The sequence below is a fragment of the Terrapene carolina genome, unplaced genomic scaffold (genome assembly GCF_002925995.2).
Source record: "Terrapene carolina triunguis isolate 2854851 unplaced genomic scaffold, T_m_triunguis-2.0 Scaffold23, whole genome shotgun sequence".
Lineage (NCBI taxonomy): Eukaryota > Metazoa > Chordata > Testudines > Emydidae > Terrapene > Terrapene triunguis.
Genome location: NW_020664374.1, coordinates 18950668 through 18976931, shown reverse-complemented (window position 1 = coordinate 18976931; position 26264 = coordinate 18950668). Strand labels below are relative to the sequence as shown.

General features: G+C 41.7%; 1 protein-coding gene across 1 annotated transcript in view; it reads left to right on the top strand.

Annotated features, from left to right (window-relative positions):
- The window catches only part of LOC112121222 (mitogen-activated protein kinase kinase kinase 15-like), a 144520-nt gene that overhangs the window by 81662 nt on the left and 36594 nt on the right, over positions 1–26264 (top strand). Inside the window, exons 6-15 of the mRNA XM_026649799.2 lie at positions 2172–2342; positions 4081–4193; positions 5306–5465; positions 6145–6295; positions 6628–6735; positions 8405–8454; positions 13867–13962; positions 17248–17335; positions 22360–22493; positions 23470–23597. Coding sequence (XP_026505584.1) covers positions 2172–2342; positions 4081–4193; positions 5306–5465; positions 6145–6295; positions 6628–6735; positions 8405–8454; positions 13867–13962; positions 17248–17335; positions 22360–22493; positions 23470–23597 — 1199 coding nt within the window. The remainder of the gene's footprint in view (positions 1–2171; positions 2343–4080; positions 4194–5305; positions 5466–6144; positions 6296–6627; positions 6736–8404; positions 8455–13866; positions 13963–17247; positions 17336–22359; positions 22494–23469; positions 23598–26264) is intronic.

Below are 26264 nucleotides of genomic sequence, written 5' to 3'. Positions count from 1 at the left end.
AGGGATCGGCAACCTTTGGCACGCAGCTCACCAGGGTAAGCCCCCTGGCGGGCTGGGCCAGTTTGTTTACCTGCCGCGTCCGCAGGTTCGGCCGATCACGGCTCCCACTGGCCGCGGTTCACTGCTCCAGGCCAATGGGGGTGGCGGGAAGCGGCGGATAGCACATCCCTCAGACTACACCGCTTCCCACAGCCCCCATTGGCCTGGAGCGACGAACTGCAGCCAGTGGGAGCCGCGATCGGCCAAACCTGCGGACGCGGCAGTTAAACAAACCAGCCTGGCCCGCCAGGGGGCTTACCCTGGCGAGCCGTGTGCCAAAGGTTGCCGATCCCTAGTCTATCCTAAGCAAAACTATCCTTGTGTCATACTATGTATTATATTATAGATGGCTTTTTCTTTAAATTTGTGCTTTTGCACAGACAATTTATAAACGTGGCTTAATGGTACTAACGTACACCAGGTATCTGAAAGTACTGTAAATTATATGCTGGTTGTATGATGCCTTTAAAAGCAAATGTAGTAGACATTATTGTGTCAGCAATGTCTTAAACACATCCCTAAATTGCAATATGTGCTAATTATTGGACCTCAAAGGAACCTGTTTTAAGGCCAAATATTGACCTTGGCTATGCATGCACAAGTTTCATTGTATTTATGTAAAAAGGGTAGAATTTGGCCAACATTCCTTAGAGAATCTGATTAATGTAGAACAGGTTTAGTGAGAGAATTTGACACAGAGGACATTGGACTTGTTCTTTCCTCTTTTTAATTTGTTACCTCTATAAAGTTCCAAGAAGTCCTTTAACTTTCATTTGGATCTCATTAGAAATGGTCAGGAAGAACTTTAATTCAGAATTTAATCTGAAGAAACAATGCACTCTTTTAAAACTCTCTGGTACTTGCTACTGTACAATTTACATAATGCCTCTGGCATCACAGGCAGTACAAAATGTAGAGAACTAGTTAGAAATCTGTATAGCCATAATACACTTTTATCCTGCACTTCTCACGCATAGAACATGTTTTGCTGTAGGTATGTTCTATAGGCCCTGGTCTATCTGCTGGTTGCCCAAGGAACTGAGCAGCTATACCAGAGATTAAATCCTTTCAGTGGAAAACAATTCTAAAATTACCAGAAGCAGCTATCTGCCCTTGGCATTGCTGACAAAGCAAGCATAGACGTTCTTAAGCATAAGTTTGTTTCTGTATACCTAGATACTAGGGATCAGGAAACCATAAGCAGATCTGAAAATGGGTTGGTAAATAGTTTGAATCCTAGTTATTAGCAAAATGCTGGTAAGTGGATTTTAAGCTCTAAAACCATGCTTGCTTTTCACTTACAAATGCATTTTTTTCTGTTCACACTGATGTGCCTTTTTGATGTAAATAGTGAGAGTGAGTTTTAAATTTATTGAAAATTACAAAGTTATCTAGGTTTATTTAGCCAGGAATTTTGAAGTTATGTTAACAAAAATGTTAAGAATATATAATATTTTACTAGCTTGATTTTTGTGATGACTATGAATGTTACATGTTTTTAATTAGAAGCTCATTACAGCTGTTAATTTTTAGATCTTTTACACTGTTTATTTCTTACCTCCACAGATTAATCAAGGAATAAAATACTATTTCCCTCAATATCCGTTTCCCCAAAGGCTTTCCCCAAAGGCTTCATGTTGATCTCTCTTGTCTTACTGGACAAAGAGAGATCAACCTGGCTTTCCCCCACAGCCAGTCAATATCACCACAGGACTGGCTGGTGGTGGTCACTTCCGAATTATGGGTCCATGCCTGTAAACACTATTAGGCATAGTGCAGTGAGTAGTCCCATTGACTACCATGGGAATATGACTGTTACCCTATAGCAAGTGTTGTGGGGACTGAGCCTCATGTAAAGTGCTTGTTTCCCCTTCACAGCATGCCCAACACCTGTTCATGGATGGAAGAACCAGGTGAGAGATGGAGAATCTTTAATATACCTGGATAGTCTGAACGTTATTCAGTTCTTAGATTTAACAAGTAGTTCCCCTATGACAGTAGAGTTTTATTTCTTCCAACCAATACACAATTACATTTCAGTGGAATGATAGCAAAAACTAAATCTACTGTGCATCTCAAACGTGCTGTTTTGGATTTGAACTCATTCGTGTCATTTTCTGCATTGATTTTAGAAGGAACAATACAGGCGACAGAGGGAAGGCATTACAAGTGATGCTTCAAGTCCTGCAGACGTGTGATCACCCTGCTCCAGATATGTTCTGCCTGTGTGGGAGAATCTACAAGGACATATTCCTTGATTCTGACTGTAAAGATACCAGTAGCCGAGACATTGCCATTGAATGGTAACAGAAAAAGCAAACCCATTTAACATCATTTTCAAAGTTTTACATCTGGCTTTGAAAAAACAGCAGAATTTATCTAAACAAGACTGTGCCAAATGATAAGCCTAAACTCCAAGGTCTTTACTTCCTCACAGTCTTTATTTAAGCAAACTCCTACTGAAGTAAAATTTGCACTTGGTTTAGTTAGAATTGAGAAAACTTTGAGTAAGGATCTCCATTTTGGCCAACTGTATCTTAGTGGGGTTTTTGTTGTTTTTTTTGTTTTTTTTTAAGGCAAACAAATTCCTGGTCTCTCACTTTTCTCTATGTATTGGTATGGGTTGGGAATGCTGCACAAACAGCAAATTCAGGGTGCAGAGACACCACAGAAGACCTAGCACTATTTACATCTCACTTAAACCCCACTTTGAGGGTTTAAGTGAGATGCAGGTAGCGTATAGGCCTCATGCTGGTCTTCTGCACAGGGAGGAATTCTATCCTCAGTCCCATGGGGGGTGCTGAGAAAGGAGATGTCTCATGTTGCTCAATAGCAAGTTGTCCAGTGAGTTTAAGGAGCTGCATTGATAAACTCCATTTAATGCAGTCACGCTGCATACATGTGTATACACAGATATATATATATGTAAGCCGAATATTATACAGTAATTATTCAAACGTCTGCTGATTACAGTAATGTTGATGGTGTATTTTCTGGATCGTTACTGTAAAATACTATTTTTTTTTTCAAAAGGGATGTCTAAAGCAAGAGTAATATTACAATGTGTGCAGGGAATAATGAACCACCAGGATGTAAATGGGTCTCTCCTGAAATTAAATAAATGCATAAAAACAGTTGGCTCTAGATAATTTAGCCAAGTTCATGGGAGTTTTGCTACTAAAGAACAGGATTTGGGGCATAGAGACTTAAAGTAATAGAACATGTGTAACTCTCAGCCCTTTATGTAAAATTCTCACTAAGAAAGAACATCTTGCTGCATTTTCCTTGATATTCCTATATCACCAATGGAATAAAATGACATTCTGTTGTATTAAATGTTAATTTTTTAAAATAACTAACTCAGATTTTCCTTCCTCCAAATCATGCAAATTGATGGGACACAAAATTGTATGCAGGTCCTCTGCTCTCCTCTCCTCTCTTCTTTGACGACAGGTTAAATCAGTGGCTCTCAACCTTTCCAGACGACTGTACCCCTTTCAGGAGTCTGATTTGTCTTGTGTACCCTCAAGTTTCACTTTACTTAAAAACTACTTGCTTACAAAATCAGACATAAAAATACAAAGGTGTGACAGCACCCTATTACTGAAAAATTGCTTACTTTCTCATTTTTACTATATAATTATAAAATAAATCAATTGGAATATAAATTTTGTACTTACATTTCAGTGTATAATATATAGAGCAGTATAAGCAAGTCATTGTCTGTATGAAACTTTAGTTTGTACTGACTTTGTTGGTGTGTTTTATGTAGCTTGTTGTAAAACAAGGCAACTATTTAGATGAGTTGATGTAACCCCTGGAAGACCTCTGTGTACCCCTGGTTGAGACCCACTGGGTTAACTCATGGTCTCTAAAGCATTCCCTTTTCAGGGTGGTGTTGGTACAAAGTAATGAACATATTACATAGTCCCTAAAAATACTTTCTTCCCAGGGGACGATGAGCCCCTTTTTTCACAACTGTGCCATGTTTTGTGTTTAAGGCACAGTAAGATGTGAGCTCTAGACTCTTTGTCTCTGCAGGTATCGCAAAGGATTTGAGCTCCAGTCAAGTCTGTATTCTGGAATTAACCTTGCAATTTTGCTGATTGTGGCAGGGCAGCAGTTTGAAACCTCTATGGAACTAAGAAAAATAGGTAAACAAACAAGAACTTTGTGTTCTCTTTAATAAAGAACAGTTGAATTTTATTTTGCAGAGATGGGTCTGAGGTGTATTCATCATTGCCCCTTGGTCCCTTTATGCCAGCTACACCAGCATAAAAGGGGCCACAGAAGGAGCATAAATCTGCTCCAGGGAACACCCAGATATGAGTGACCCCTACAATTGCTGCAGAGACAGCTCTGTGCCACCTCTTCAGGAGCCCTGGGAACGGGGGGGAGGGGAGGGATTAGAGCACACAGTAGAGGTGGAGGGAGGTGGTGTAGGCAGGTCTGGACCTGTGGCCCAACTGTTCTGCACCACTGCAGTGGTTCAGAGTTGCCATTGCAACAAAGGTGTAAGTTAAGGGGCACTGAGGGCCACTACGGACACTGAATCAGGGAGACCATCTCCCCCCACCCCCCTTGTATCAGTGCAGAGATGAATCTGGCTCAAAATTTGGTTTAGCCCATTACATAATTAGGAGCCAGTTGCCCAACTCAGATTCTAGTTTCCCCAAAGTTCAAGAGTTTGATTGAAACCCATCCCTGATATAGATAGATCTGTAAAATAAAACTGTTGTATTATAGATTCAGTTGCGTTCTAGAAAGGTAATAGCCAAAAATCAAAGTTCTACATTTGGAATTGGATTCTCAGCTGCACCAGAGCAGCCCTTCCTGCAGCAAAGGAGGTCAGGGGGATGCAAAAGTGTCTTTTTAACCACTTTTACACCTCAATCCTGGGACCAGACTGCACCAGCCCCTGACCTAGGGACTGTTCCAGCAGGTGGGGATCCCTGGGACATAGGGACACCTAGGTACATCCCTACACTGGGAGCCAGTGTAAGAGCTCCTACAGTGGCCCTACACAAAATAAATCCTTCACTGGCCAGTTGAGCCATGTTTAAGTCTGTGTTTTGTCACCACAGCTGTACAAAGTAGCCTTAATGGGGTCAAAGCATCTGGCCCATAATCTCCAGGTAGGAGTAAATACTCTCCATTCTTTCATTAATGACAGTTCCATCTCTGAATGATCATTAGGATAGTGATAGCAAAATGTGCAAAAATTTCATTTAAAATAGAAGCATTCTTTCAATGTGAAATTTCCCAGGTGTGCGGCTGAACAGTTTGTTGGGAAGAAAGGGAAGCTTGGAAAAAATGAATAATTACTGGGATGTGGGACAGTTTTTCAGTGTGAGCATGCTGGCCAGTGACATTGGTAAGGCAGTGCAAGCAGCGGAGAAACTGTTTAAACTGAAGCCTCCAGTTTGGTAAGTAGTGTGCTCACATTAAATGCACATATTGTCTCGGTCAAAAGCGCTATCTTTTGGGATTTTTATAACTAGACTGGACAAAATACTAGAAAATGTCCAGTAGGGAACAATCCTACACAGACAATTGGATAAACCAGATGACTTAATACATTTCTAAATCTCAAATTTTTGCAACTCCGATTTGACCTTTATTCTTTATTGTGGGTTTTTTTCTGGTAGAAAATAAAACTATCCATCAGACTGATAGAGCTGGTTTTAGATTCTCCTGAAATGTGTACGTTAAGGGGAGGAGGATGGTGGAGATGACTCAGACTGAAGTAGAATTCTCTTCTAAGTATTGATATGTGCAACCCATTCTGCCCCCCATGTGATCACTCCATTGGAATCACTACATAGGGATCCATTTAACCATGTACTTCTCAAATCAGTTGTGTATAAAAGCACACTATAGATTCATGTCTAAGCTTGATATCAGGCCTATAAATCTGTAAAATCAACACAGTCATATGTAAATGACAGTATCTTGTAGAATACATTTAATTTTGTTTGAAATGACATTTGAGCTACTAACTTATTAAAAAGCTTTGGGAGGGGAGGGGGGATTCAGAGTCCATCTCAGTCTCTCTCTCTCTCTCTCCCGCCCCCCGCCCCCCTTGACTGACTTTATATGTTCTAGGTACTTGAGGTCATTAGTCCAGAACCTGTTGTTAATTCAGCGTTTCAAGAAACTCACCATCGAGCATTCTCCCAGACAAGAGAGACTGAACTTCTGGTTAGATATAATTTTTGAGGCAACGAAAGAAACCACTAATGGACTGAGATTTCCAGTAAGATGCCCAAATAGGTTTTGTAACTAATTTCCCCAGATCTTATTGAATGGCATTAACCAAAATCTATCATTTTTTCAATCTCCCTTCTTCTAAGTAGTCATTTGACCAACCTAAAAACATCTGATGCGCTCTGTAAAGTACAGTAACAAATACACCATAATAATATTGTTTTATTGTAAATAGGAAAAAAACATGGATTTTATAAAACAAAAAAAAATATGTAATGTCTGGTTTGAGGTTGCTGCTTTATCCTATATCACTATCCTTCTTGAGATCTTACGGTATAGTTGCTGTTACATTTCACTAAACAGAACTTTGGGTTTTTTTAGGTTTTAGTGATCGAACCAACTAAGGTCTACCAGCCTGCATATGTGTCAATCAACAATGAAGCAGAAGAGAGAACTGTCTCTCTGTGGCATGTCTCGCCTACTGAAGTGGTAAGACAAATGGCAAACACATTTCACATGGCTAATGATGCTTTGTACTTGTATGGCTCCTTTTTCACCTATGGATCTTGAAGCACTTTAAACTTTTCTACATCCCTGTGACGCAGGACAATTAATATCGCCATTTTACATATGGGGAAACTGCGGTACTATAGAGAAGGTGAAATGACTTGAAGATCTGGGATTATTCAGCGGCTGATCTCAGATTAGAATTCATGTGTTTGTGGCTCCCAGTCCTGGGCTCATTTCGCTAGAACAGACTCTATCAAAGTCCTCCAGGCATCTGATGAAGTGGGCTGTAGCCCACGAAAGCTTATGCCCAAATAAATTTGTTAGTCTCTGAGGTGCCACAAGGACTCCTCGTTGTTTTTGCTGATACAGACTAACATGGCTACCGCTCTGAAACCTTTCGGGTAGCGTGACTGATACTGTTATCCTCTTCAATTTTGTTTTTTACATTAGCACATGTGATTTTACAGAGATACAATTCAGAGCTAACCTACATTGATTATTAGTTATTATTGATAAAGCACCATAATGTGCACGGCATTGTTGAAATTGTAAAGGTTTTCCAAACGTAGGAGGCAGCATGAAAGAAGATATAAGGTTGTGTGCAGGTGAAGGACAAAGTCAAGAGACAAACTTTGTTGCAATATGGGGTTATGAGAGAGGGTGTAGGAGGAAATTTATAAAGAGATGTGATGCAGACAGGTATGGAGTTGTCCAAACCTTTAAAAGTGAGAAGTAACTTGAATTTGATGAGAAAGGAGAATAGAAAGCCCAGAGTGATCAAGAAGGGGGAGATATTGTTGGAAAGGCATGAGAGGAGGACAGCTTTTGCAGCCTCCGTGAGGTGAGATCTGGAAAACAGGTATGATAGCCAAAGAGGTTATGATAACCAAAGTAAGAGATGACCAAATAATGGAACAAGGTTTTAAATGTTTGTGCATCCCTGAAATCTAATCTGACCTGGTGTGGTGGGGTTGTGCACTGCTCCCAATACAGGCCACGGCATATATGACACAATTTTACCTTACAAAGCAGATTCCTTGTGGACTGCCCTAACCTATGTTAGCTGACAACAGTAACCAAGACACCATCCACTTGCTGGGGACAGCTGGAGGGCAGTACTTATGGTCAGACTCTGTCCATCTCCCTCCAATTATTTCTGTGCCAGAGTTTCCAGGGGGAGAGCATTCATAGGAACCAATTACGCTAGCGCTCTGTCTGCTGAAAACAGGAGGGTTCTATTCCTAAAGGAGAAGAGCAGGGTAGTGGATCTGCCCTATGTGTGTTTTTTAATGTGAAAGGATTGCTTAATCAGTCCAAAGATGCACTGTTTGGTAAATTACACTTCAAGCTTCAACTTTGCTTTTGAAACTGAATTTTACACTGGAAAATATGTATCTTAATTCACTGTGATATTTTTTAAATTGCTTTTCCTCAAGTGAGTTAAACTAGCATTGAATATAGGTCCTACATCTACCCAAATCTATTCATCCTTTCAAATAAAAAAATGGAAATGTGGCTATTCTTGCCAAGATCCTATGTATTGTATGACTTTGCTATTTGCTATGACTTTGAAAGCAAATAACTCAAAAAGCAGTTATTTGAAAGCTGAGACTAACCTGTGGTTGACTTAGATCTTTGTTCCTTACAGAAACAGATTCATGAATGGAATTTTACAGCTTCCTCCATTAGGGGAATAAGGTTGGTATGCTTGAAAACAACTAATTACGGTTTCACATTTAATGTTTCACTTATGTCAAATGATCATGCCTTACGATTTGAGATAATGAACTCTGCTTTTCATTTCCTGTTAAATCTTTCTTCTACTTAAACCGCTTCAAAACATTGTAACAGGGAAGAGTCTGTCTTTCCTTAAGTCAAGCAGAGCAGTGAGCTTCTGCTGTATAGAGTCTGACCTAAAATGTTGGAGTTCTATTTTGAACTGAATTTACAATTTTTATATTCAGCTAAGCCGGGGTTGCCAAACTTTTTGACACCATGACCCCATTTTAACTAATTACTTCCTCCCAGGACCCCAGACAGCCTGGAGGATGCCATTTTGTCCTAGAATATGACATCCTCTGCACAGAGTGACCTTGTATGTATGATGCATGTAAAGTCATGCTGTGCGGAGGATGCCATTTTGTAGAGCAAAATGGCCTCCTCGAGGCATCATGACCTTGCACACACTGTACATGTGAGGTCACACTGTGTGGAGCAAAATGGCATCCTCCTCACACTAGGGATCACCACAACCCCATCTGCTGATGGTGTGACCCCGTTTGGGGTCGCAACCCACAGTTTGGGAACCACTGAGCTAAACCCACCCTCAATTGGTGCAATCACGCTTTGTTAGTTCCATGTCACTGGAAGCTAGATTTCCAGGAAATAAATTGTAGTTTCTTTTCCATGGTTGACACTTTTGTATTTAAAAACAAGGATGAGAGAGGGCTGGAAGAGGCCAGCTGAAGACATCTCTTACATTAGGAGACATCTATAGAGAAATCTTCAGGCTGCAAGAAAAGTACAAGGTCTCAGATTAGGGTTGCCAACTGTCTAATCTCACAAACCCAAACACCCTTACCCCGCCCCCTGCCCTGCCCCTTCTCTGAGGCCCCACTCTGCTCACTCCATCCCCCCTCTCTCCGTCGCTCACTCTCTCCCACCCTCACTCACTTTCACTGGGCTGGAGCAGTTGCGGGCTCTGAGCTGGGTCCGAGGGGTTCGGAGTGGGGCAGGGGCTCTGTGCTGAGCCTGAGGCAGGGGGTTGGAGTGCAGAGGGGTTGCGGGCTCTGGGCTAGGTCCGAGGGGTTCGGAGTGTGTGTGTGTGGGGCTCCATGCTGAGCCTGGGACAGGGGGTTGGAGTGCAGGAGTGGGTGTGGGATCCAGGAGGGGGCTCAGGGCTGGTGCATAGGATTGGGATTTGTGAGGGGTGCAGGCTCTGGGAGGCAGTTTGGGTGCAGGAGGGGGCTCTGGGCTGGGGCAGGGAGTTGGGGTGCAGGAGGGGGCTCATGGCTGGGGCAGGGAGTTGGGTGCAGGAGGAGGTGAGGGGTGCGGGCTCCGGCAGGGTGGCGCTTACCTTAGACGGCTCCCGGTCGGCGGCACAGCGGAGCTAAGGCAGGCTCCCTGCCTGCCCTGGCCCCACGCTGCTCCCAGAAGTGGCTGGCGCATCCCTCCGGCCCCTGGGGGTGGGCAGATGGCTCTGCACACTGCCTCCGCTCACAGGCACCACCCCCGCAGTTCCCAGTCAATGGGAGCTGCGGAGTCGGAGCTCGGGACAAGGGCAGCATGCGGAGACTCCTTGCCTCCCTCCCCACCTGCCAGAGGCTGCAGGGACGTGTCAGCCGCTTCTAGGAGCAGCACAGGGCCAGAGCAGGCAGGGAGTCTGCCTTAGCCCCGCTGCGCCACCAGACTTTTAGCAGCCTAAAATCTCCCGGTTTGGCTTCAGTAGCCTCTGGGAGATAGAGCCTGATTCTGAGAGACTCCCGGTGAAACAGGGAGAGTTGCCAACCCTCCATCTCAGACCCAGATAAGTGATGTGTACAAAAAATACCTGAGATCACATCAGCAAAGGTGATTACCCAAGCTAGGTGTAGGAGCTCCTGAGAGAAGTGAACCAATGGGTAACTTTTCTCTTGTCTTGTCTTGTCTTCCTGGAATTTCCTGATCAAGAAACAATTAATAATATTGCCCAAAAGCTTCTTCCCTCAGTTTGACAAAGGATTAAATTTAGTCGAACTCTAAATGTAATTTTGCCAGATAATAGTAAAAAGTCAGCCATGTTTTCTAAAACTTAATTAATTTTTTTTAACAAAGCTCGGTTGTAGTTTCTTAGGCCACGAGTTAGTTTAGTGTTAGCATAAAACATCAGTCCAATAAAGAAGATACCTTACAACAAAGAGCTGTGAACTCAAAATCCTGGAAACATTACAAATAACCTACCCCTATAATTGAGCACTTGACGATATCATATAAAAAAAACAAAGAATTTCATATTTCCTCTCAAGTATAAGTAATGACCTCAAAACAGTACCCTTTTGATTAAATAAAAATACTACCTTTCTTGATTCATTAACCAAGCAATAAAATAATAAAACAAGATTCTTCTGCTCTGATTAAAGTCCTCAAAAGAGAGGAAGCACAGAGATGAAATAGGTGGGAATTCTGTAGTGGCTCTGGGGAAATAATCTTACCCCCTAAGACTGCTGTGCATCCATTGCTACAGCCTCACACTCCTGTGGGTCCTGGCCCCTTCTCCACGCAGCTTTGTTGAAGAACAATGGCTGAGAGAACCACATAGCCTCCTCACTCCGTTCCTAGTCTGTCCTTGCTCTGCCTCCCCCCCCACACACAAGTGCTGTAGCAACAGTGTGCTGGAAGCATGGGTGCTGGAACTAGGGGTGCTGCTGCACCCGCTGGCTTGACGTGGTTGCCATTATATACAGGGTTTACAGTTTGGTTAAATGGCCCTCAGCACCCCCACTACACACATTGTTCCAGCACCATTGCTGGGAGCCTTCACAGAGTTGTTGGCCCCTGGCTGTAAGGATCTGGATCTGGAGCCTGGGTCTGCTGGTCCCTGAGCAACCGCTGTGTCCACATTGCCACCAGACAGCTCTGTCAGAGCAGCAATTGACAGGCTGTGAACGTATTGGGCCCAAACACTACTGGATATGCCACCCCGAAAGGATTTGATTGGCAGTGCTCCCAGAGTCCCTGATAGGTCCAGGTGCACTACTGAAGCTTGGAGGGAGCACTAGGAACAGGAAGTTGATTATGCAAATAGCTTCTATGACAGACCCTGCTCCTTCGCCTTGCTCTAAGTTACTGCTCTTATCCCTGGCTTTAGTTCCTGGCTTCTGACTCTGTCTCTGACCCTCAGCCTTGACTCCTGGCTTCCAACCCCGGCTCTGATCCTCTGTGCTGGTTCTGGTCTTCCAATTACAGCTCTTACCCTTGGTTCTGTTCCTGACTCCTGACCCCAGCTCTAACCACTAGGCCTGGTCACCCAGGCTCCGACTGTGGCACTTGCATTCAAATCCTGCCTACCTGACCTTCAGCACTGCAGAACCACCGCTAGTCCTCCTGCACCTGTGCAACTGAGATGGGCGCAGCCAGGATTTCCCCTTTGTTGCAGTGGAGAAATGTTAGGTTATTTTTGGTCCCAACAAGTTTCCAAGACCAATGGAATGATTATTGTTGCTGGTGTGCACCGTTACCAGATAAGGAGTCCCTTAGCGTGCAAATTTTCTAAAACACACATTACTTACTTTACAGTGGGCTTAGTTTGCATTATTAATCGTTGCTTAGCATGGTAACTTTAATTAAATAGTGACAATTCATTTGCTTTGGCTCCTTTCTTAATCATTTCTGCAGACTCTAAAACCCTTGGAAGTATAGTCTTATATGTGATTGAATTAGGTTTGATTTCTTTTAACGTTTGTGTTTGTTGATTTTGAGTTATTTTGACCTCTTCATGCTTTTGAAACTCTCACCAGTTATTTAATATAGAATAGTACTTGTAATCTTAATTCACACTTTTGTCAAATGTAATTGCTCTTTATGGTAGCCAGTTAATCTTAAATTCCTGAGGCATTCCTATATAGTTTGTTATATTTAGTAAACTGAAAATCATATGCATGGATACTGACTTGTTTCCCCTGTGTATAACCTTTGAAAATTCACATCATTTTTTATTCTAGTTTAGTCAGCTAGATTAATCTGCCTCATACATTTCTACACCAGAGATTGCTTCATCAAAGCCAAGTGATACAGTGACATTTGAAATGGAGAGTTTTATTGTGTGTTTTGTAAAGTAATAGAGCTGGCTGCAAAAAATGAGGGTTTCCTCCCATGTTATATTTCCAGAGTGGAATTATTACTAAATATAACTTTTTTAAAAATTATACAAAATGTTTTCTTTGTTTTGGCCGAATTCTCTCTATGTATTTTAGAATGTTGGCACTGTTGTGTTTCCCTTAAATGTTACAGCAACCCAAAATATTGAGCGTTCAGTTATTTCGTGTTCTCAAATGAACAATGCCTTTACAAAACAAGGCGCCTCATACACATAAGTAAAGTGTTTGTCAAAGATTATTGAATGGAGGAAGAAAATATCATTTAGAGTGAATTTTGCTTGGGATCATAAGGACCATGGAAATTTCCAAATGCAGCTGAACTGCAGAGGTTCTCTTACAAAGTGGACACATAAAAGACCTCTGCGAACTCTACACTTAGTTGAACAGGGCTTCATGACAGTTCTGTGCAGTCTAGTGTGGAGGGAGAGCCTGGTGACTGCTCAGGGAAGGGAGGAAGGGGTTGCAGGAGTTGGCAGTTATGCAGATCCTATGACTATGAACTTCTATATGGGGGATGCAAAATGTTTTGCAATTCAGAAGCTATTCCAATCCAAAAGCTAGTAGCAGCTATGAAGGGACTGTAGGACTTTCACGTGCATTGTGCATGGACTGAAGGTGGATTCCATTCTCCCAGTTCCTGCATAGTTCTTCAGCATGTAGCCCATTTATTTGGGTTCTGTGGAGGGGTGATCAAAGAAAGGCAATTTTTCGAGAAAGGACCTGGCCTCAATGGCAGATGTGGTTGTGCATTAATCTGGTCTTTAAAGGGTTCTAAGAAGCTTACACACTAATGTATGTTGCCATTATTTCCTTTTTAAGGTTGATTGCAAATGTAACAGAAGTATAAACTAAATTTGTTAACGTAAACAAAGACAGCCCTGGAATCTAAATTGATGTTAAATCAGTTCAGTTTCCACACCTGGGCAGTCAAATACTAGGAAATCATATGAGTCTACTAAGAAAGGTTTAAAAAAAAAAATCTGGGATGAGGTTTGTCCCTGTCAAAGTCAACATTAGTTTTGCCTGACTTAAATGTGGCCAGGATTTCACCCTCAATAATAGGTGACACAAAAGAGATTTTATATGTAAGGAGAACAATTACAGCTATTGTTGCATTTGTGAGAGAATTAACCGTGTCCTTGAGAAAAGAAAAGTTGTCTGAAATTGAATAATTCCTAAGATATTACTACCTCCTCCTCCATGCTGTCTAATATGAATCTATAGAGTAAAACTTTTTTTGATGGAAATTTTACAGCATATCCAAGTTTGACGAACGATGTTGTTTTCTTTATGTCCATGACAACTCTGATGATTTTCAAATCTACTTTTCCACAGAAGACCAGTGTAGTAGGTGAGTTGATTTTACCACTAATAAAACTTCTCTGGTACGTGACTGGCAAGGGTGTTGGAGACTTCCCAAAAGTGGGGGAACTGGGGGCCCCTGCCCCTCCCCTGGCCAAGCCAGAAGCTGGAGCGGGGCCGGGGAGCCCACCGTCCCCCTGCCTGGGTTGGAGTGCGGCTGAAAGCATCCCCCTGCCTGTGTCTCCGCCCCCCAGACCTCCTGCCTAGGGCAGGTGGAGGGACCCAGGCTCCCCATAGCTGCCCGTACAGCTCTCCCCGACCTGGCTCCAGCCGGGGGCAGGGCCACGGAGCCACAGCCCGGCCATGATAAGAGCTGTGCGGGAAGCTGTGGAGAGCTGCGGTGGACCCTCCACCTGCCGCGGTATGGGAGGCCCACCAAGAGCAGTCCTCGGCCCGTGTCTCCCCTACCCCCTGGCCGGTGCTGGGTTGGGGAGAGCTGGCACGGATTTGCAGACCCTCCACCTGCCCTGGGCTGGGCAGGGAGCCCAGGGGGCAGGGATATAGGCTGGGGGCTGCTTTAGGCTCCCCCGCACCGCGGGCAGGTGGAGGGTCTGCATGGCTCGCGGCTCCCATGACTGCCCAGGCTCCCCAGCCGGGATCCACACTGGCCTGGCCATGGGGTTGGGGCTTAGGGAGAAGAGGAGGGGAAGGGATCAGGATCCACCCTGGTGAAAAGTGGACCAGCCAGGCCTGTCCACTTTCAAAAAGTGGGAGGGCCATGGCCTCCCTGTTCCCCTCCCCCGGTTCCGGCGTCACTGGTGACTGGTATATAGCACTTAGTAGAGGACAAAAACTGACAGTTTTTCAGATGAGAAATAAAAGTTCATTTGTGCACTTATCATCTTGAAACTTTTTTTCTCATTAAGAAACTATGGGCCGAATTCAGAGATGATATATAACATGATATGAGCTAGATCCCATACACTCAGACTGTCCCTACACCTACTTTTGCAATATTTAAGGGAGTCTCTGTTGGTACAACTTGCATGTAAAGAAGCTTGAATGAAGGTATAAGTTAAAGTAGCCCCCATCCTACTTTAACCTACACCTTCTTCTAGCTCGTTGGCATGTAAATTACACTTGCTTGGACTTCCTTATATCCTGCAAAGTGGTGGTAAGTAGGTTTAAGGAAGTGTAATGGAGAGTCTAACTTACTACCTCGCATGTAACCCTTCTGAAGTTTGCCATGGGTATCTGAATATTCTCTGCAGATAGAATATATCAAATCTAAATAATAAGTACAGTAGCTGAAATTCAGGTGGAAGATGTTCTAGGAGAGCATTTGGTCTATAATTCCACTGGGATTGGAATTTAACTGGTGACATCAGTGGAGTTTCTACCAGGAGTGAACTCAGCTCTGTTTGTCTTAATGTGTCTAATGTTTTTTCCCTCTTTTGGGCTGTGATTTGTGTTTAGTGTTTATATAAAATGGGGGACACAAAAATATGTTAAACATTATTAAGGTTGTAAAGTCAAGCTCTCAAAAGTTAGCAAATGCCAGAATTAGGGTGGTTTGTGTAACCTTAAATCTGGCCCCTCATGTGTATGCATTATAATATAGTCTTTAATTACATGGTCACATCATATTTTTTCCACAGGACCCCGGCTCACTCAGTGCAGAGGCTACACCTGCTCTGGGGTGAATGAGAGTGTGTAGTGAAGTAGGCTTGTAGGACCCCTGCCTTATTTGTTTGCAAGAGTTGGAAAATGTGCAGTGAACAAGGCAGGGGATTGTCAGAAGAGAAGGTCAATGAGATCTGTGTTTTGAACATATTAAGTGTTATGTAATGCTAAGTACTCTCAAAAATTGGGTCCAAATTAGGCACCCAAAATTAATGCAAAATTTTTACCTTAATCTCTCTGCCTTAAATTACGTAACAGCTGTACTGGGTCAGACCAACTGTCCATCTAGCCCAGGATCCTGTCTTATGACAGTGGCTATTTCCAGATACTTCAGAGGGAATGAACAGAACGGGGCAATTATCTAGTGATCCATCCCCATCATGCAATCACAGCATCTGACAGTCAGAGACCTAGGGACACCCAGAGCATGGGGTTGCATCTCTGACCATCTTGGCTAATGACCATTAATAGACCTATCCTCCATGAACTTATCTAATTCTTTTTTTAACCCAATTCCACTTTTGGCCTTCACAACATCCCCTGGCAATGAGTTCCACAGATTGACTGTGTGTTGCGTGAAGTACTTCCTATTTGTTTGTTTGCTTGCTTCCCTGGGGATACCCCCTCACCTTAGAGATATTGTGAAGATAAATTACTAAATGGCTGTATAGCACTCAAGCACTAAAGTAATGAGTGCCATAGAAAAAATGTGCAGAAATTAGCATTTCTTTCTTCAGTTCAGAGTTTGAATCGTTTGCAGTAAATAAGGCATGGGCTACACATGGAACAATGAAGCTAAAACAAAATATTCGTTCTGTGTTCTTAGGGAGGCAGGGATCCTGTGGAGAAAATAGTATGTGATCATTTAATTAAAGACTGCATCATAATGCATACACATAAGGCGGCCAAATTAAAGTTGCACCAGGCCACAACACCATTCACTCAATTTTGGCTCTGCCACGCACCCCCCCATCATGATAGAGGGGCCATGGGGCCCAACCTAAGTGGGCAGCGGGGAAGCCAGGTCTGCTGCTCCTCACTGGTGCCAAGGGGCTGGCTCCTGCAGCAAGGCTCCCCTGCCACTGGTGGCCTGCCTGGCCGTGCCCATTTCCAGGGCCCCAGCCCTAGGCACCCCTGCCAGTGCTATGTACAGTGTAATAGCTGCATGCACCACTGTCTGAGTTTCTTAGGATGCTCAGCACTTTCTAAAAGTCAGCCCTTACCAAGGTGTCTCAGATTGTGCACCCAAAATTGAGGCACTGAATATCTCTAGCCACTTTTAAGTATTTTGGTTTTCATGTTTCTGTAATTGCATTTATAAAGACTAGGCCACACTAAGGCTAGTCTACAGATTTATCTAACTGAAACATTGTAGTTAAAAGAATTACGATAATAAACCCCAAACAAATCCTTGGGTACACTGCAGCTGATTAAACCACTTTGTAGATAAGTAGGTTTTTATTTTTCAATGTATGTTTGATATCTTTCCTCAAATAAACTATAGTAAATGTAAAGATGGAAAGTTAATGAAGGAACCCTATTACAGTTTGTTAGTAAATGTATTGCTTTGCACATGGATTACAAAGTTCTAGCTAATCTTTTACAGAGAGGGTGTTATCTTTGCTGATTGTTTGATACTTACTGCTTGCAGATTCTGTGGCTTGGTTAAGGAGATTTTGACTGACGCTGTGGGCAGTGCTTTGGAATTAGAAGGAGAGATTGATGGGGACACACTGGAAGTAAGTCATGTTTATGGGTAAAATAGCTGAAAACCCTAAACCATTTTTTCTTTTCCATTTTTCCTCCCTCATATGAATTTGTCTGAGAAACAAGGATAAGGAAATAACATTTAAATCCTTCAAAATATATAGAAAATTGCAACACTCCTGTAACTCTTTATACAAAACAGTTAACTTTCTTGTGGGGGAAAAATACAGGTTTGTATGTAACATAGTGCGCCATCTACTACAGTGGCTGGAGTCATATAAGTACATGAGAATGTGAGTTATTGATCTTGAAAATTGTTACACATGTGATGGATAGTTGAGAATCACCTGATCCTGGGTGGAGTTGGTTAGATAATGATAGCAGGTATTGCATACTTCCTAAGAAAACCTATTTAGAAACTGCCGCTTAGTTTTTCTAACCAGATCCAGGATGTTGCCATCTCTTTGGATAAATTAAATGGATAGGCTGTTTCGGCGATGATTGAATACCAGACTCTTGGCAATGTGAACACTGGTCTTTTCATCCAGAAAGTTTGGAATTGTCAGTTTTGAGGGTGTACACTGCATTCTGTTGTTTTATTGCAATTGGGAAAGCATCGCTAAAAGATTGATGTCATTTTTATCTATGGGCAGGTAAAAGTAAATCCAGCTGCTGTTTTAAAAAAATACTTACTCTTTGTAGTTCACCTGAACCTAAGCTCTTTCTGCCCCTGTTTATCCCATCAAAAGCCATTGCCAAATGGGCCCTTCCCAGGAGCAATTTACTTACCTTTAGGATGCGACTAGGTCTTCATGATAATGAATCTCCTGTAGGAGTTGACACTTCAAGCAGGAATTGGGGGAGGGAAGAGTTGTTCAAGATTGTGCACTAGCTGAAAGACAAGGTTCCACAACCAAGTCTGAGAGTGCTGGCCACAGAATTCTCTCATCCTGCCAATGTAAAGTGCATCAGGTGAGAGAGTCTATTAAGGCTCAGCTAAATAGTTCATATCTGTGGCCTCAGCATTTACTGTAGAGAAAACAGGATCCGTGAAGCAGTATTTTGCTTGGTCAGAGATATAGTTATATCTGGGGCAATGGGTTTTACATTGCATATTTGTGTACTTAGCCAACAGCAGGAACACTTCCTAACAATACAGTGTATTTGATTGAGGAATAGTCTCTCAAAGGAAGTAAGTTCACCATAGCTTGAGCCTGTTAAAAACTGAACTGAGCTAAATGCTTGAGGATACATTGTAGGGAATAATCATGCATTGATAGGTTCCATTTGTAAAAATGGTGGCCTAATGATATATATATTGCATCTTTAAATTGCATGATTCTATAAGCAACCTGCATTTTTTCACATGTATTAAATTAAGTTTACTCTATTATGCAACAAGGATCAAAGTAGAAATCAAGGTGTGGAAGGGAAAGGCAGAACTCTATCCATACAGGACAGCTATTTGGTTTGAAAGCCTCTAAGCAGATTTGTCTATATGGGAGAAGGATTTTTTTGGGTTGGGGTTTTTGTTTGATTGTTTTTTTCCAACTGTTATAACTTGCCCATTGGAACTTTGGTTGATTTGACATTACAGTCCCTAAAAAGAAAAAGAAAGAAAAAAAAAAAAGAAAAGAAAAACAATAGTTTTAGCTAGAAACAGTTGGTTCATAAATGAGATCAGACATGTTATATCACTCCACAGTTATAGGTTATGGAGTCTTTTCACTTAAAGAGGGACTATCATGCTTTCTGGAGTGGCTCATGATCATGAGTGCCAACCTCAGGGCAGATTGTCAAGAAGCAGGGCAGAAACACCAAACTGGTTGTATATTCTATAATTAGATTTCACCAACCCAGTAACAAATGTGAATTCCCAAAGCACTATAACAGACTTACCATGTAGTCACAGACAGTCTATCTTACCATCAAGGCAAGTTGAATTTAGGGATAGTTGGTTGCTGTACACCAAAGATTGCAAAATATTCAGGTTGCTACCAGTCCCAAAAGACCAGTCACTTACCCCAGGTCAATTTGTACCTTAGATCTGTCACCAAAGACAATGCTTGTAGCCAATCCAATAATAAACCAACTAAAGCTCTATTAACTAGGAAAAAAAAGTGAGAGAGTTATTGCAAAGTTAAAGCAGGCAAACATGTATACACAAATGAGGTAGTCCATAGTTTTAAAAGGTGACAGAGTTGTAGTAATATGTCAGCTCTGAATGTCATTTAGGGCTAACCCAGGTTGACTCTGGGGATCTCTGCTTCTGTTTCATAGCTCCGGTCCTGTGAGAGTCCAAACAACAAAAAAGAGATGAAAAATTTTCTTGTCTGTTATTTTTATTTTCTTCTTCCCAAATTCAAGCTGATGGGATGAGCCCTTTTGCACTTAGCCTCTTCATAGGTATGAAAGGGCAGTTAACAAAATCTTTGTATTGTGATGTCCCATTTAGTTTTGATAGGCCTTCTTGATGGTTGGGAGATGATCCCTTCTGATTGAGTTCACAGTTTCAGAGCAAACATTTTTTTACAGTCATAAATCAAAAGCTTAAATATTATCATATAGCATGTGATAAAGATATAATAAGTGAAATTAATGCATGCAGCAAGCTACAAGCATTTCATAGAGTCTAAATACTAAACACGTTAAAAGTCCAATACCCATCTGAACCGTACTAACACATAGGTGAAACAGACTGGTTTTCAGCAATGAATTTGTCAGTGCTCAGCTGACGCCTTAAACGTTGGCAAGGGCTCACACCCAGTCTGCCAACGTCGCAGTGACAACATGAAAAATGCTGGGTGACATGTTCTTGATGGACTTGACGAGAAAGCCTCACCTGGAAACCATACATGGTATTAAGGGGAAAAGAAACTTTGGAAGGAAAAAGAAAACCTGTGATCTTTCAGTTTTCAGTCAAAATTCTTGTGATTACGAGTGTCATCTGGGTAAAGGGCTACATGATAGGGACAAGGTAGCATTTGAAAATGATTGTAACTTGGAGCAAAGGCTGCTGTTAACAAGGATTTAGATTTAGAACTAGAGCCAATTTTGGGATTCTTTGAACCAAGTGGGATTTACTTATATTACCTTTTGTGCACACCTGGACATTAATACTGAGGAAGTTTCTATCACTGGAAAAGTTGTTACTGAATCCCAACTAGGAAATCCCCTAGGCCTGGGAACACCAGACTGTGTGCCTTGACCAAGGTCTTAGGAGGAACCCCTGCTTGTTCATAACTGCAGTTGAATCATTCACCAAGGAGGCTCAGTAGTTGATCATGTGCACAGATTTTCTGCAGTGGCAAACTAGTATGGATTTATTGTCCACCTAAAGAAAACAGAATGGAAACATACTAAATTGCATCAGGTACACAGTCTACTAAACCTACTGTCAAGCACTGAATTACACATCTCAACTGACTTCACATATCCTGGGAAGCATGCTAGGGAACATGGACTCCTTCTCTAAGCTGAGAAGAACTACTTTAGGACTAGTCTGTTGCAGAGCTGCACCTTGACCTCAAACTCGGTCATGCAGCTGTATCATGCCATAGCTGTGAAACCTGGGTTTGCTACTGCCAAAGAACTTGACAAGTTTTACTTGTGACACTTTGGTCAATTGTGCTTGTCACATAACAGGATAATGTTGGAACTTTGATGAGCTAAAATGTGGAAAATGAAACTATATTAAAGCTACGTTAATCCAAGTTCAGATCCACTGAGTAGGATATGGTGTTAGGGTTAAACAACAACAGAATTCCTTAGCATGTTCTGTACAGTGATACAAAGATGGTGATCATTTTGTAAATGAACAGAGAGAATTTTGAAGGCATATTGAAACAGCAGCAACTTAACTCAGGACATGCTCGAAGAAGACAGATCTCGAGGTTGCATTCAGTTTCACTGCATGACATGGACATATTTGACATAGCAGAAAAAATGGTATCATGAGAGAAGTGTCTATTAATTACAGCAGTAAAAAAAAAATTTAAAATGATGTTACCTAGGTAGGGGATTCATATAGACACAGCATGTGAAGCCTGAAGTCTCACAGATTGGGCATAAACAGCCATTTGGATTTGGGAAGGAACAAGGGGAAATCTACATATTCCAGTCGTTCATCTTGGAAATTATAAAGCTACCTCTTTTAAAAAAATCTCTGTTTTCTGTTTGTGTAAAAGCTTTCAAAATGTCGTACACTAATTCCTCACTCTCAAATTTGTATATGAATCAAGACTGCACTGTTTAACCCATCTCTCATAATAGAGGTTCATTTAGTGCCTGTGAATTTGCTTCATGCATCAGTAGGCCTTTTATCTGCAGAGATATTTGCAACATGAGTTCTCTACAATGAGGTCACAGTAGTGGACCAGATCCTCAGATGGTGTAAACCAGTGTAGCACCATTGAAGTCAGTCACCTGCACCAATTTATACTAGCTGAGGATATGACACAGTATGTTCCAACAGAAATGTATACAACTACTTAGTTTTGTATTTTTAATTTCCTTTTAGAAGATCAGCATATTTTTAGGGCTGTCAATTAATCTCAGTTAACTCAAGCGATTAACTCAAAACAAATTAACTTGATTTAAAAAAAATGAATTGCAATTAATTGCATTTTTAATCGCACTGTTAAAAAACAATAATGGAATACCAATTAAAATTTATTATAGATATTTTTAGATGTTTTCTACATTTTCAAATATACTGATTTCAATTACAACACAGAATACAAAGTGTACAGTGCTCACTTTATATTGTTTTTGATTATAAATATTTGCACTGTTTGGGCCCAATCCTGCATTCCATATTCAGGCAAAATTCCCCTTGAGTAAATCTATTTAGGAATTATGTATCTGGACTCCTGTTAGGGAAGGCCACATTTTATAAAGCAAAAAGTAAATAATTAATGACCAGTGAGTTTTTAAAAATTATGTATGTATAGAACAATATATATTTCATCATTCTTACTAAAACTTATTTGCAATCTGAAAGGTGGCTGCTGTTGTAACTATTTGTGTACCATTACGTATACCTTTCTGCTTTCAGTATGAATATGACTATGATGAGAATGGCGATAGAGTGATATTAGGGAAAGGTACTTATGGAATAGTTTATGCTGGAAGAGATCTTAGCAATCAAGTCCGAATAGCCATCAAGGAAATCCCTGAGAGAGACAGCAGGTGAGTCTTAGGCCTTGTCTACACTACAGGGAAAAGTCTATCTAAGCTATACAATTTGAGTTACGTGAATAGTGTAACTCAAGTCAACGTAGCTTAGATCTACTTACCGCGGGGTCCACACTATGCGATGTTGATGGGAGACGCTCTCCCGTCAACTCCCCTTACTCTTCTTGATCCGGTGGAGTATAGGAATCAACAGGAGAGTGATCTGCAGTCGATTTAGCAGGTCTTCACTAGACCCCCTAAATCGATCACCGATGCATCGATCGCCGCATGTCGATCCCCCGGTAAGTGTAGACAAGCCCTCAGTGTAGTAATAAACCTGCATCACCAATGAAAAATGCAGTTTGTTGCTAAGACTTTTTTCCTTCTAAAATGTATTTATGTATAATATTCCAATACATGATAATTGAATTAATCTATATAAAATATGGCTTTAATCATTCTGTTTAGGGGCAACTTTAATGTCTTCCTCTTTTCCCAGTACTACCAAACCACCAAAAATATATACTAATTTGATGAAGTCCTTTGTGGGGATCAGGATTTTTTAATTGTTTGAATAAAGAGTCCGACATTATTTCCTGGAATATTTTAGATAAGAAACCGCTTGTTTTCCATGTAGCAATCCAATCATATTTTTATCCTTTTTTGAGAAAGGGTTTTAAACCATTTGAATATGTCAAACATAGAGCTGGAAAATGCTAGAAAGAGATGCATGTAATCGCCCTCCCTCCCGCAGTGCACCTCTATCTTTGTGGGAAGCTTTTCTTGTACTCCATTGCTTTGTGTTTTCTGAAAAGCCAGCCAGTCATGCTGCATTTCGAGTTTAGTGACTAGAAGGTTTTTGGGGACTTGGATGAAACCACTAAACTCATTTTATTTGTAAACCAGGATTTAAAACTAGGTCTCCAAAGATGTTAGTCAAGTATATTTGCATGCATCTTCAACTGGTCCTCAATTTACTACTTCTTGATAGGTATTCTCAGCCATTGCATGAAGAGATAGCGCTGCATAAATATCTAAAGCATCGGAACATTGTCCAGTACCTTGGTTCTGTCTCTGAAGATGGATACATTAAAATCTTTATGGAGCAGGTGCCAGGAGGTTTGTATCATTCTGGACTGGGATTTTCAAAGGCACCTAAGGGTATTGGGAATCCAACTCCTGGGAACAGTCAATAGGAGTGGAGCACTTAAATGCTTTAGGAACTTCACTAAATCCCAGAACTAATGCGTTGCTACCCTGTAGGTGTCCTTCCTGTTGAGAAGTTAATTGCTAGTGGCATTTTTCTGTTTATAAGCAGATTCTCTGTAAGTGAACAATAGATATGAAGTGGTACAGTTCTCGAAATCCTGTGAAATCCCTTTCTATAATAATTACACACACACAAACTATGTTAAAAGAATATTAGTAAGGTTACACAGTAGAGCACTCAGAAATTAAGAAATGCCAGAAGTAAGGTTGTTTCCCCTTTGGCCCAAGCAGTTAGCCAGTATTCGGGGCGTTGCTGTTAGGAGGAAGACTTGATGATACACGTCAGTTATTTCTTTAGTGCAATTCTAATGTACACAAATTCCAGTTTCCCTGAACAAAGTAGAGACAAATAACAGGAGGCAGTTTCCTTACTCATAATTTCCAAGTCCAACCCCTCCACTTGATTCTGTGCCTCAGCGAGCTTTGTGTCTCTGCCACATCTCAGGATCTTGCTCATGACTCTTCTCTCTGTCTTCTGGCTTTCTCCCTTTGGCTTTCTGCCTCTCATGCACACGCTGCTCATCAAACAATAATCTAGCTCCTGTGTGTGCAGCCAAGGAACCCCTCAGATCAGATGGCTTAGCTTCTGATCAGATTTTGGCATGAGGCCTTGGGTGGTGGCTTCTGTTGTTTCTAGCTAGCTCATTACATAAAGAGGCTTAGTTGCTCCTTTCATTTAGACTGAAAAAAGAGTGCTCGCTGCATCCATTGGTTTTAACTGTGTCTGGGGGTATTTTTTCTTCATAAGACCACTGCCTCACTAAGTGAACAGAATGGACATTGCTCACTTAATGAACTGCTGTTCAATATTTGTTATATCCTCACTGTTCAATGTGTGGTTCCAGGCCTAATTTACTGCACACAATTGCTCTGAAGACAGAATAATTAATTTAATCATGGGCTTTTCTATGGCACTCATCACTATAGTATCTGAGTGCATCACAAATGTTAATGAATTTGTTTTCACAATGCCTCAGTAAGATAAGGGAGTATTATTATACCCATTTTACAGATGGGGACTTAATGGCACAGAGAGATTAAGGTGAAAAATATAAACTAATGTTGGATGCCCAATTTGAGACAGCTGGGACCTGATTTTTCAGAATACTTAGCATTAGTTAGCACTTCTTATGTTCAAAGCATGGCTCCCATTGACATCAGTTGCTACTATGAGTGCTCGGCATTTCTGTAAATCAGACCCTCAGTCATCAAGTAGGGCACCCAAAAATGAGGAAAACACAATTAATGACCACTCATGAAAAGTTTGGGTTAAATGTCTTGCCTAGCACCGCGTAAAGAACTCTGTGGCACAGGCAGGGATAGAATCCAGTTCTCCAGAGCATCATTCAACTGCCTTAACCACAAGACCATCCTTTCTCTTCCTGCAATCGCCTGCCTCATTTACGACACCCTTCCAAATTCTGCAACAAATGAGGCGAGGGCCTGTAGACTACAGCTTCTTTCACTACACAACCCTGATTCATCCCCAGAGCAGGTCCAGCCTGTGCACTGAATGAGGCAGGGATCCTGGGGGGGAAATATTGTGTGATCAGGTAATTAAAGACTGTTTTATAATGCACACACACAAGGGGACCACCTTAATTCTGGCATTTCCTAACTTTTGTGTGCTTAATAATAATGCTTTTTTTCCCCTGTGTGTATAATTGCCTAGGTTTTTAAAAATGGAAACTGAAAAAACAGAAGTTCCATCTGTGGCATCATATTGATACCCACATAGTTCATTAGCATGGCTCTAACTTTTAGAAGAGAGGCTGAGGGAACTGGTCTTATGTAGTCTGCAGAAGAGAAGAGTGGGGGGGAATTTGATAGCAGCTTTCAACTACCTGAAGGGGGGTTCCAAAGAGGATGAGCGAGGCTGTTCTCAGCGTTGGCAGATGACAGAACAAAGAGCAATGGTCTCAAGTTTCTGTGGGGGAGGTCTAGGTTGTATATTAGGAAAACTTACTTCACCAGGAGGGTGGTAAAGTACTGGAATGGGTTACCTAGGGAGGCAGTGAAATCTCCATCCTTAGAGATTTTTAAGGCCCGGCTTGACAGCCCTGGCTGGGATGATTTAGTTGGTGTTGGACTAGATGACCTCCTGAGGTCTCTTCCAACCCTAATCTTCTATGATTCTGTGATCCACCACACAGTCCTCTCTGCCAATTGAGCTAACATAGTAACTGATAGCAGTAGTAGGTTATCATGCCCTCTGTGGACCAGCACTAGAGGGGAATGACACACACTTTGCTTGGACCCAGCATGGCCCACAGCAGCTCAGAGCTACAATTGCAGGGGAAGTCCTGTGCAATCCTGGGTGGGAACATGCCCAGTGCAAATGAAATGTTATGGGATTTTAACCACTAAATTCATCAAATTCTCTATTGAGCATGGATGAATTGCAGTTTTTGTTTTCCAAAGGCTGATAAAGGCTGGTGTCAAATTTGGATTAGATTTTTCAGACAGATGTCAAAAAGTACAGGCCTGACACAGAGGCCACCTGCTGCCAAATTTAAA